This window comes from Procambarus clarkii, chromosome 13 (genome assembly GCF_040958095.1).
Source record: "Procambarus clarkii isolate CNS0578487 chromosome 13, FALCON_Pclarkii_2.0, whole genome shotgun sequence".
NCBI classification, from domain to species: Eukaryota; Metazoa; Arthropoda; class Malacostraca; order Decapoda; family Cambaridae; genus Procambarus; species Procambarus clarkii.
In genome coordinates this window covers 14845494-14859319 of record NC_091162.1, presented here as the reverse complement: position 1 = coordinate 14859319, position 13826 = coordinate 14845494, and the positions used below count along the sequence as shown (strand labels likewise).

At 41.0% G+C, this 13826-nt stretch overlaps 1 protein-coding gene across 1 annotated transcript in view; it reads left to right on the top strand.

Annotated features, from left to right (window-relative positions):
• yrt (erythrocyte membrane protein band 4.1-like yurt) overlaps window positions 1-13826 on the top strand; it is a 159025-nt gene that overhangs the window by 125317 nt on the left and 19882 nt on the right. The window contains exons 5-7 of the mRNA XM_045740550.2: window positions 11703-11800; window positions 12733-12853; window positions 13150-13237. Of these exons, the coding sequence (XP_045596506.1) occupies window positions 11703-11800; window positions 12733-12853; window positions 13150-13237 (307 nt within the window). The remainder of the gene's footprint in view (window positions 1-11702; window positions 11801-12732; window positions 12854-13149; window positions 13238-13826) is intronic.

The window sequence follows — 13826 nt, the reverse complement described above, 5'->3', positions numbered from 1 at the left end:
ATTCATTGTTAATTAGTTTGGTGCTTGGAAACTAGAATTGCACTTTTCTGTACAGTTATTTGTAGTAAGTATAATTGAAGTCGACCAACTGAATAGTTTATCAAAGCTAATTACAATATTTATATTATAAAGTTTCTCACTATGTAACAATTAGCCACGTGGTGGTAAACTGTTAACCGTCAGTGGAATTTGTACACTGCTTGGGTTTACGATGCACGGTATATATTTACTGTAGTCTCCGTATTAATCCAACATCAGATAATATTTGAGAGCTTTTGATATCTCTATTAACTATATTTTGATGTAAAATTTAAGAATAAAAGTCTTTCCTATTATTTTTTTATCACCAGGGGATGGAATTTTTTTATGTACAAATCTAAGGATAAAAGGGTTTCATATTTTTTATTTAATTTTAAAAATCTTTAAAATTAAAAATTTTAAAAGGTAAAAAAAAATAAAAATAAGGCAGGGGTAATTACAGGTTAACGCATACTCCTAATGTATAATATATGAAACGTGTATTAAATCACTTCATAGCCCATACTTGATGAATTTAAAAAAAAATTTGTTTCGTAAATCCATGTTACAGAAATTGTGGACGTGTTCGTGTTTCCGTGTCGTAAACAGCCAGGAAAGTCGGTGACGATCGTTGCAAGGTTGTTCAATTGAGTTATTATTATTATTATTATTATTATTTTTATTATTAACATCTTTATTGACAATTAATTACAATTTTGCCTAATCTGAGGATTTCGATTAAGTCTTATTAAAGTGAGGATAATGCTGGTATTCACTGTCACGCAGGACAGAGGGTCATACATAAACAAACAGTTCCAGACAGCCGTGGTTATCCAGTGACTTTGATGGATGACGGACAAGCCGATTCCAGATCTATTCAGGCAGCAATGACCAGGAGACAATAACGGAAAACTGTGCGCAGAGAGAAGTGATACAGAGAGATTAACGACCAAAGAGGTGTTGTAGTGCTCAGGAAAAATGGTATAAAATACAAATTTCAAGAGATGATGTCGCTTATCAATACAATAAATAATCGCAGCAAAGATAAGGAGTCTGAAAACATAGAAGGAAAAATTACTGCTGCTGCTTTGTGTTCCTCCCATGTTGGTGTTAGTTACTTTGGCAATGAAATATATTCTTGAATTACATAAGAACATAAGAACATCAGAACAAAGGTAACTGCAGAAGGCCTGTTGGCCCATACGAGGCAGCTCCTATTCTATAACCACCCAATCCCACTCATATACTTGTCCAACCCGTGCTTGAAACAATCGAGGGACCCCACCTCCACAATGTTACGCGGCAATTAGTTCCACAAATCAACAACCCTGTTACTGAACCAGTATTTACCCAAGTCTTTCCTAAATCTAAACTTATCCAATTTATACCCATTGTTTCGTGTTCTGTCCTGTGTTGATACTTTTAATACCCTACCCATACTACCAATACCCTAATAAAAGTGGTAAGGATTGCGATGTTGTATACCTTGACTTTAGCAAAGCTTTTGATACAGTGCCACATGAAAGACTGATTAAAAAAATAGTCTCATGGTATTGGGGGTGCTATATTAAGCTGGATTAGGGCATGGCTATACCAAAGGAAACAGAGAGTTAGTATAAATGGAATCAAGTCAGAGTGGGAAAATGTTGTAAGTGGAGTGCCTCAAGGCTCTGTCCTGGGACCTCTGTTGTTTATAATATATATAAATGATTTAGATTCAGGTTTGAGTAGCAACATTTGCAAATTTGCCGATGATACGAAAATCGGTAGGGAAATTAATTCGGAGGAGGACTCACTATCACTTCAAGTTGATCTAGATAGGGTTTTGAAATGGTCAAAGGATTGGCAGATGCAGTTTAATGCTGATAAATGTAAAGTTCTGAGGTTAGGTAATGATGATAGAGTTACAAGATACGAGCTAGATGGTGTTGTGATTGCGAAGTCGGATTGCGAAAGGGATCTGGGAGTTATGATTAGTAAGAATTTAAAACAAAAGGATCAATGCATAAATGTTCGTAATAAGGCAAATCGGACACTTGGATTTATTAATCGCAGCGTTAGTAACAAGACACCTGGTGTGGTTCTCAAGCTATATCTTGCTCTAGTTAGGCCCCATTTAGATTATGCAGTTCAGTTTTGGTCGCCATATTATAGAATGGATATAAATTCACTTGAACGTGTCCAGCGTAGGATGACTAAGTTAATTCCCCAAATTAGAAATCTTTCATATGAAGAAAGATTAACAAAGCTTAAGTTGCATTCACTGGAAAGGCGAAGAGTTAGGGGTGACATGATAGAGGTTTACAAGTGGATGAATGGACATAACCGGGGGGATATTAATAGGGTATTAAAGGTATCAACACAGGACAGAACACGAAACAATGGATATAAATTGGATAAGTTTAGATTTAGGAAAGACTTGGGTAAATACTGGTTCAGTAACAGGGTTGTTGATTTGTGGAACCAATTGCCGCGTAACATTGTGGAGGTGGGGTCCCTCGATTGTTTCAAGCACGGGTTGGACAAGTATATGAGTGGGATTGGGTGGTTATAGAATAGGAGCTGCCTCGTATGGGCCAATAGGCCTTCTGCAGTTACCTTTGTTCTTATGTTCTTACCAATATCCCCCCAATCTACATCATGCTTCGTAGCATTAGACCATAAGGATCATATGCGTTCACATGCATTATTCATTTCTTTCCACCTTGGAAGTGAGAGGATTAATTCATTAGCTCCCTCGCCTCTCATTAATCTAATCGCCAAAGCTTCATTTATCTCTGAAATTCAATCTCAAATACTCTGTAAGTTCAATCATATCATCATTATCTCGGTAGTAGTATTTCTTGGGACCCTGAGAATAATCTTGGGACTATTCTCATGGCTTCTTTTTGAACCTTCTCCAATTTGTTTAGTCTACCTTTACCAAAACAAGACATGACGGGGGCAACATAATCAATAAGGGATCTCCCAGTATGCCATGTGATTACCATTGGAATGTTAAATGTAAAATAGGATTAATAATTATGTACTGTACGGTTTTGTGAGCCCCTTAAGGGACCTTATATAGACGAGGATAGAAATAGCCTAAGCTATTCTATCCTTTTGAGATGTATAGTACTTCCTTTTTCTCAATAAACTAGAACAGACTGCCGTCACGAGCGCCATCTATTGAGCGGGAACGGGACTGCACTGTTGTAGGTATTAAACTCAATTCTGTATCTGGTGTTGCACTCTAATGATTTTGTGTAAGCAAGCAGGGAAGGGGGATTAAATTATATATAAAAAGAGAATTCTTACAACTTTTGTTTAGTGTTGGTATAGGGTGGCGAGCTAATAACCTGAGACTAGAGAAGCACCAGGGTAACCCGACCTCTTGTAAACTACATATAATAAGCAGAGAAATCACACTAATGTGATATATATAAATGAAAAATCAATTGGAGCTGTTTAGGTGACTCGAACCCGCGACCAAGTTGTAAAGGCAAGCTGAGAGTGCCTTGGTCACGGGTTCAAGTCACCTCAGAGCTCCAGTCGAGCTTCTCACTACAGATGATAATACAAACTCTATAATGAGGTAACATATGGAAGGAATTGTGTGGAGGTAACCAAGGGCAACATAATGCCACCACACGAGGAGTCTCGCCCCGTGAAGGCATAATGGTTATCTTGAGATTATCTTGAGATAATTTCGGGGCTTTAGTGTCCCCGCGGCCCGGTCCTCGACCAGGCCTCCACCCCCAGGAAGCAGCCCGTGACAGCTGACTAACACCCAGGTACCTATTTTACTGCCAGGTAACAGGGGCATAGGGTGAAAGAAACTCTGCCCATTGTTTCTCGGTGATTTACACGCACAAATTGTTCTTTAAATAAAACAGTTCCTTGCATTTAATTATTTAAGTTAATTACTAACTAGACAGTTAAGTAGGTTTATTTGTTTCAAAACACAGTAAAGATATTGTAGAGGTTTTAAGTAAGTCTTCAGATGGGCTGATAAAAATGGCACACCGTTCCCTAAACGTTGGACATTAGTGCAAATGTACCTAAAAGTGCATAGGTTGATGTTTTTATATTCAGCGACTGGGAACCCAAAGTTGCAAGTAGCACGGGCTAAGGTGAGCCCGTAGTGGACTTACCTGGCACAGGAGCAGGGCAAGTAGCACGGGCTATGGTTAGCCCGTAGTGGACTTACCTGGCACAGAAGCGGGGCAAGTAGCACGGGCTATGGTTAGCCTCGTCCCATGAACTGAAGCGCATATTGTACAACATTTATTTAATCAACTTGGTTTAAATCGTCTGAAGGGAAGGTGCGGTGTAGACAGTTAAGCCTCGACCCTGCTGCCCCCCCCCCATCCTCATCTGTCATAATGTCTGTCCATACAGGGATTAGAGTTTAATAACGTTCTCCAGCGGGTAATTTGACTACCCACCAACCTGCTGCCCCCTCCCGTTACCTGCCGCCTCCCTCACCGCCTGCGCCAGCCCCCCGACATCCTTTTGTTCTCTCTTCTGGGAGGAGGAAGTGGACCTGGGATGGGGGGGGGAGGGGGAATAGAGGTTGTCTTTCCCCCCTTCTATTTTCGTACTCTCCATAATAGTACCCTAGTCGTCATCTCCCAACGTTTTCATTTCTAGACCCACAGGAAAATGTGGGTCGTAATGGGTCTAATGACCCATTACGGTAACGTTCCTTCTCTAACCCCCACCCTCTTTTCTGACCCCACTACTCCCACCCGCTTTCCTGACCACTACCCCCCTACCCTCTTCAATCTTGTCTAACCACTATCCCCCTACCAGCTTTTCTGACTTCCACCCCCGCTCTCTTTTTCTGACCACTGCTCCCACCCTCTTTTTTTTCAGCAACGGCTGGATTTACCTGCACATAATTTTGTTTTATTTCAATGTGGTGGTAGTGGTGCTATTTAATTTGTCTATTATGCACCTCATACCCATCCCGTGGGCGGTGATGAAAAGGGTTTATGGGCTCACCATAGCCCGTGCTACATGGACACTTCATTCTGAGTAGCTAAATCGAAAACAACAACAACATTTCTTCATATGACAGGTTTCTAATTTGCGGAATTAACTTTGTCATCCTACACTGGACGCGTTCTAGGGAATTTCTATCCATTCAGCGAATCCATATACTGCGTTATATAACATCTAGAAGTCTGCTAACCTTATTGGATGACCCATAGACGTGCGGTACTTGTGTAAAGGAGGAAATGTAGATGTTTATCTCTCAGAATGTTTGGTAATATGTTTATTGTTTGTGATGTGTGTATATGTATGTATTAACACGATGTACTGAACGGGGTGAGAATAGCTTGAGCTACCTCATCCCTTTGTGTGTATTTTACATCAATAAACTTATTTCAATTTCAATAGACGTGCGGTACTTCCCGCATAATAGTATATGATACTTACAGCAAGTACAGTAGTAGTATTGGAAAGTGGAAATGGAAAGTAATGTTAGTTTGTTTATTCTAAGTTTTTTGCTTATTCATTGAGGTCCTATTCCAATAATTTTGTTTCTGCAGTCCATTTTCTTATTTTGTATTCTAAAACATTTTTGTTTTCTTTCAGCACTGGTTGGATCCAACAAAAACTATTAAAAAACAAGTTAAAAGTAAGTTATATCTGTGTTATGTTTCCATTATTTTCTATATTAGCGAAAGGTATGGTAGGCAATGCAGGATGGACCCGGTGAAAAACAGAGATGCCGTAGGCACAACCAGAGAACACTGAACATCAGAGGTCAACCTCAAGCATACCAGGAGCAGGTCCTTGGCTCTTCAGCCTCCTCCAACCTAATATAAGAAATATTGCTGGAACACAAATAGAGGTGTTGAAGAGCCAACTGGATAGGTTCTTGCAGGAAGTGCCGACCCACCGGATTGTAATGGGTATGTGGGCATGCTCAAAGCAACAGCTTCTTAGTTCAAGTTATCACAAGACAAGCCTGGCTCCAGACCTGGCTTAAATCTTGAGTCATTTGTATTGTATAATTGAGACTGGGGGAGGGAAATCACACTGTATAAGAGAGGAGTGGACTAGCTGCATATTTTTTGATTGTTGAAAAGTCTTCGGGTATTGTATTTCACAGTATATATCCTGACAGATATCACAGTATATATATCCTGATAGATATCACAGTATATATACTGACAGATATCACAGTATATATATCCTGACAGATATCACAGTGTATATATCCTGACAGATATCACAGTATATATATCCTGAACCCGGTGAACCCGGTGATAGATATCACAGTATATATACTGACAGATATCACAGTATATATATCCTGACAGATATCACAGTATATATATCCTGACAGATATCACAGTATATATATCCTGACAGATATCACAGTATATATATCCTGACAGATATCACAGTATATATATCCTGACAGATATCACAGTATATATATCCTGACAGATATCACAGTATATATATCCTGACAGATATCACAGTATATATATCCTGACAGATATCACAGTATATATATCCTGACAGATATCACAGTATATATATCCTGACAGATATCACAGTATATATATCCTGACAGATATCACAGTATATATATCCTGACAGATATCACAGTATATATATCCTGACAGATATCACAGTATATATATCCTGACAGATATCACAGTATATCCTGACAGATATCACAGTATATATATCCTGACAGATATCACAGTATATATATCCTGACAGATATCACAGTATATATCCTGAGTACTGCACAAGCTGTAGAAAGAGACAGGAGTGTTATGGAAGGGGCTTCAGTGGATAACATGAAACCCTTCAGTGACTCGCACAGACCCTAACAAAGCCTTTATATTCCTATGTGACTCGCTGTCACTCATACTATCTCTAAATATCTCGCTGCTGCCTCACTCGTCTTTGTTTCCATCTTCCTCTCCCCACACCACCTCTCGTCACAACCATCACCATTGTCAGCAGCAGCGGACTGTGTGGTTCGCCACGCTCCACCGCAAATCTGGAGTACAAGTGCGTGTATTCCTTTAGGCAAGGAGAGGTGGTGGTTGGGGGGGGGGGATAGAGGGGAGGTGTCTGGGTCTTTTTTGTTTAGGGGTTGGGGGAGGGGGGCAACCCCTTGAACCGGCTACAGATGAACTCTGGTAAATCTCCCTCAGGGAGGACAGGATAAATGCAGTGATAGTGACAGGGTATGGTGTGATGATGGTGGCAGGGTATAGTGTGGTTGTGGTAGCAGGTATTGGCGGTATGATGGTATAATGTGAATGCTGTGCTTGGCCTGCATATAGGGAGAGTGCATGGAACCATGCAAACTATGGGGGTTAAACACCCCCTGACTTGTGATGACTTGGTCCAATAGGTTGTTGCTTCTAGTGGCCCGCAGGCCCACATATCCACTACAACCTGGTTGGTCCGGCACTTATAGCTACAATTGTTTCTCGACCACGTTCAATCCGTATTCCGGCAATATTTCCTATGTTTATTGGTAGGATACAGAATGGCCGTGGACCTCTGATGTTCATCAGTGTGTATAGCACCACTTGTCAGGTTTTATTGTGTACCAAGTATGTCTTATTTAGCCAGGTGTTTATGTAGCCACGTGTTGTTTACAGGTCAGCTGTAGTTTCTTATTTACAGTCAGGTGTAGTTTGTTATTTACTGTCAGGTGTATTTTATTATTTACATGAGTTTGATATGATTACAGGTTTTGGCGACACCTGTGTATTATGTTATTCCTTTTGTTTACAGTTGGTCCCCCATACACCTTCCGCTTCAAGGTCAAGTTTTATTCTTCTGAACCTAACTTGCTGAGGGAGGAGTTAACAAGGTGAGTGAACCCCCACTCCTGTCACTGTTGACTTAGGAGATGACCCAGAGATTGACCCATCCCACACATCCCTTCATCCCACCTTTCCCCCCTTATTCCATCCCTCCCCCTCACCTCTCTTCCTCTAACCGGTTTAGTGAGAAGTTTATTAACAGGTAAGTGATCTTTTCCATCTCATTCCTCCCCTTGAACTTAACTTTTCTCTCCCTTATCTCCCTTTCCACCTGTTCCACCTTGCTGTTACAAGGTGAATCATGTAACAGCTGCCTCTGTTTCATTCCTCGTCATCTGTCCGCCTATGAATATAAAAACGGAAACTGCGGAAGACTGAAGTACGGGCTCACTATAGCCCGTGCTGCTTGGAACTTGTTCCGAGCAGCTGAATCTATAACAACAACAACAAGACTGAAGGCCCGTTTGTTCGTACGAGGCAGCTCCTCATTATGTACACGCATACGCAATCATATGTTGTTTGTCCTACGCTTGAAACTATCCGTCAATCCCCCCCCCCCCCCCCCCCCCCACCTTCCTCAACGTGGTGACCCAGCTTGGCGCAGTGTGAGCTGGTGAGGTCAGCCACCCCTGACTTTCCTGTTCTGCCTCACCCACTCACCGTTGTTATACTGTACTTCTGGTTACCCTTCATGTGATCTAGATTCCCCGGAATTGATCTAACGAACATCGATGTTTTTTTCTTCTATTCCCCTTGTTTTTTCTCCATTCATCTCTGTAGTTTTTCGACTCAAAAAGAAAAAAGTATAAAAAGCTAGACCTCATTTCTCCCTTAGTCACTAATAGGTAGCAGCCTCTTCCTTCACCCTCCCTACGTCTGCACCTCCGCCCACGCCCACGCTGTGTGCAGGGACATCACCAGGGGTCACCAAACGCCACATGTCTGGACGACGCGTCAACTCTCAGAACACATCTCTGCCTCACAGAAAACGAATACAATGTTGTTATCTGCACTTCAGAGAAAACGGGCCGGTGATGCTGTTTACTGGCCCATTTAACCCGTCCTCTTACGAATTACGTAGTTTTTCGCTCGTATGCGCTACGGTCAAATATCGACGTAATTCAAAATAGAAATTTATTTTCCAACTAAATTTTTTTTTCCAAAACAGCAAGTTAAAGGGTCTTCTAGTAGGTTAGGAGGACAGGAAGCTCTCCTAAGGTTTCAATACGTCATGCAAACCGTTAATTGAAAGGTTCCTCTCCTAACCTAACCAGAGGATCCAAAACAGAAAACGGGATAGTACGTTACTTTCGTGAGCCGATTTCATATTTAATTACGTCGATTTTTAGCCTGAGTGTGCATACGAGCGAAAAGCAACTTAATGTGTCAGATGCCGGGCAATTACGAGCAATCACCAAGCAAAGATTACGAGAACTTTCAAATCCAAGGATCCCATCACAATGGTTATACTATTCAAATGACTTGTACTGTCCGGTCTAGAGTACTGCTCAGTACTCACTTCCCTCTTCAAAGCAGGAGAGATTGCTGAAATGGAGGGAATACAGAGAACATATACGGTATATTCAACATGTTGAACAAGTAAAATGTGCCAAGAAGTGAAGTAGTGGAGGCAAACTCGGTACCCAGCTTTAAATGTCGATACGACAGAGCCAATAGGTCCTAAAAACACCTATACTCCAGTCGATTTTTTACCTTATCCTCCACAAATGCAACTATGTGAGTATTTTACCACTACGACCCCCCTCCACCACAACCACCCCCCTCCACCACAACCACCCCCCTCCACCACAACCACCCCCCTCCACCACAACCACCCCCCTCCACCACAACCACCCCCCTCCACCACAACCACCCCCCTCCACCACAACCACCCCCCTCCACCACAACCACCCCCCTCCACCACAACCACCCCCCTCCACCACAACCACCCCCCTCCACCACAACCACCCCCCTCCACCACAACCACCCCCCTCCACCACAACCACCCCCCCTCCACCACAACCACCCCCCTCCACCACAACCACCCCCCTCCACCACCACTAGGTCCTTCCCAGTGTATTAGTTTGCACCATGTGTTTTGAATGTGGGAGGCGGGTTATGTTTCCACAACTACATGCATCTCATTTTGCGGTGATGGCCAGACACGTACGTCCACTGTAGGTTGAGGGAGGGGAGAGGGGGCGGGAAGCTTGCTGGTGGAGAGGCTAACCTTAGAGTGCTTACCTGACTGTGGCAAGAGAAGTGAGATCTAGTTCCACTCACACGATGAGTGGCGCTGCCCAATAAACTCGCCCCTCGGGGAAAAAATTTAAAAAATTTAAATCTAGTTCATTATGCCAAGTATACTAGTCTCGTTGAACGTGTGGTTTAATTTAACATGCTCTACTTAGAATTGTTTATAAAATTTGGCCATAAAATTGTGAATGGAGGTGGCTTCCACGGCTTTTCTTTTTAGTGTATTCCACTTGATCACCTGTATAGGGTTGGAGCATTTCCTTTATTTCTACAATTCATTTTAGTTTTAATTTTTCCACATGTGCCATCATGTTCTAAATTTCTCAGGTTACTGAGGCTGTCCCTGTCCTCCTTGTCAATTTCCCTCAATATTGTTCGTTGTGATCTTATTCCCTATGGTTTTCTTTTAAAGTTATAAGATTTATTTAACTTAACATATCCTGAATAGACGACACTGCAAACTTTGAAACTTATATAATTTAGGTCTTTCAATTCGCCACAGAAATTGTTATTTACTGAAGATAAGCTTCAGCTACTGCTCCATGGAAAAAACCGAAAATATGAAAATAGAAACCACATATCAAATGCAATCAAATCACACTATAAAACGAGAAAGATTTACATTAAAAGATTTGCCCGAAATATTACGCCTGCTAGTGGTTGTACAAGACTGTAAGAACTTTGTGTGTGTCAGAAAGAAGTCCTCTTGTGAAAGGTTCATACCTTAGACTGACAGGGGTAATGAACCCCTAAACAAGTCCAGTACTACTCTGACCACATGACCCAGACAATTATCTGGTGGTCATTTGGTCAGAGTACTGGACTTGTCTAGGGGTTCATTGCCCCTGTCAGTCTAAGGTATGAACCTTTCACAAGAGTTCTTTCTGATATAATCGGCTTGCGTGTTTCTGCAAGTGTGTGTTATATATACAAAATACATATAACATAATATAATATAATAAAATTGAGGGGTAATTATGTCGGAAATACATAATTTTTAAAGAACACAATAAAGTAGCTGTCACTACTTTAAAGTAGCTAAAGTAGCTCCAAGAAGACAAAGTTGTATAAGAAGAACTTTTCATACAAGAGATGCAACTGATAATACTTTTCAAGACATTAGTACTCTCTAGGGTGGAATACTGGTGCACAATAACAGCCTCATTAAAAGCTGGATAAATTGCTGGCCTGGATAACGTGTAAAGAGCCTTTATTGCTAGAATCCACTTGATCAAACATCCAAATGATTGGGGCCACATGAAATTTTAAAATCTGTATTCCTTAGAGTGCAGGCAGAAGATATACAGTGTATAATAATTTACACTTGGAAAATATGATTAAATATTAAAATATATTAATATATAAAAAATCCCAATTAAAATCCTCAAGTATTACAATCTAAATGAGGGAGTGGAGTGGAGACGGTAGAAATGGGTGGGGGCTGTAGGGAAGAAAGAAGGTGGGTGGGAGTTTGAGATGGGAAGGAATGGGGGGTATATGAGATTGTGGGTATGGAGCAGGCAGGCAGGCAGGCAGAGAACACTGCATCTGCACTTTCAGGTGTGGTATGATAGTAATGATTCATCCGTGTTATAATTGTCTTGGTTAAGTTACATTGATGTGTTTATGTTGCAGGTACCAGTTCTTCTTGCAATTGAAGCACGATATTCTCTCTGGGAAACTGGAGGTGCCCTACCAGCAGGCTGTTGAGCTCTTTGCGCTCAGCCTTCAGTGTAAGTATAATCGACCCCTCTCTTGTACTTTTCAATCCTTCCAGCATTGCTGTTGCCAGTGTCACTATCATCACCACGACCATGAAAAGTTCAACAAATATATTACCATTGCTAACCTCATCACCACAAATGGCAAAAACATGGCTGTTGGTGGTGGTGATGGCATATAAGAAAAAAAAAAGCACCAACATGGCCTTGGATGCCATGAAAGACAAATAAGCCAATGTAATATACACGAACTTCACAAAAGCTTTTGATAAATGTGCCCATGGTGTCATTGTACACAATGCACACAAAATGTAATAACTGGCAAAATAGGAAGGTGGATCCTTAATTTCTTAATTTCTATATCTATGTATCAATGGAGACACTTTGGACATGTCTGTCCAAGGTTGGAGGCCAGATGCTTGGGTTTAGCTTCACCCAATTTTTCCCAGTAATTGCTGTTTGGGTATGTGCCTAACATGGGCATATCAGGTGGACAGGGAGAAGGAGAAAGAGGGAGAAATAGGGCGGGAGGGGAGGAGATGGGGGACAGACAGACCCAGGCATTGCTGGCTATCCCTTCAAGTAGTCAATAAAGTAAAATCTAGGTCATCTGTCATGAAAATCTGCCCGCCAGAGTACTGTACTTGCTCCAGTACTCTTCTCACTCTCAATCGGTCATAGACAAGGCAAATAAAATATTGTGCACCCAGCTAGATGAGGGTCATTGATGTAGAGAACAGTCATACTGTGAGATACTTTTAATAGATCTTACATCCGTGTTCTCACTGGCCACTTTTTCTTTAGGAGTGGACTTGGGAATATTTGTTTGCGAGAGGTGTTGGAGGCTTTTTTTAATGTGTTACTCTATAATTTATTACAATTATTATTAGCAATATTAATTTGTGGTTATCACCATGATTATCATTGATTTTTATTTTCCTTAGCTGAACTTGGTGACTATGATCCAGACATTCACACAGTGGGGTTCGTTTCGGAGTTCCATTTTAACCCCCTCCAGACCGATGCGATGGAGGAGGACACGCTAGAAAAGTATAAAGAGTGCACGTAAGTCACCGAGGCCAGCTTTCATGCTGGGAATACAAGCACACAAGTTGAAAGCTTTATGAAATAGAAAAGAATTGGAAATACTGTACTTGTTTAGATGTTTGTTTATAGCATATTATATACAGTGTGTGTGTGTGTGTATATATATATATTTAATATAAATATATAATATATATGAAGCTGCATATATAATTTAGTTCATAGTATTATTTAACACCAGTTTGTTCATGCTAACAAAAAATTAGAATAATGTAACTTACTGTACTATACTTTATTAATTGTCATTTTTTTAATAGTGGACTGACACCAGCGCAAGCTGAACAGAGCTATTTGAACAAAGCCAAGTGGTTGGAGATGTATGGTGTCGATATGCACACAGTCCTGGTGAGTTGACTGCCAGTAGCAGTTTTTTTTTTTTTATGGAAAAATCTCTTATCCTGTAACTCTGAATCTATAAACTAAACATGATGCATTCCAGTGACAACTAATTATGTATACACTATTCATTTCACCCCCAATGTACTCATTAACCCACTCCTCCCTTACTCATTACACTCCCTGTACGTACAAGCCTGTTCTCATAACATCACCTATAAGCAGTGGTCAGCACAGTTGATTCACAACCGAAAGGCCACAAGTTCATTTCTGCCACGGGACAGACAGGTTAGGGCATCTTTCGCCAGAAGCCGTTATTCAGCCAGCAGTTAATATGGTGAAAACTTGGGAGTTAAATAGCTGTTATGAGATGCGTCCTTGGGAAAGGTTAGTTATTGGCATATTGGGACCACGATAGGTCTTAATAGGCTTCCTGTTCCCAACAAGGGGAACCAAACAGGGTTTACAAAAGATTGGGAACAATTATTACAATTATTAGTAGCAATATTAATTTGTGGTTAATTATCAACAGGATTATCATTGGTTTTTATTTTCCTTAGCTGAACTTGGTGACTATGATCCTGACACTCACACGGAG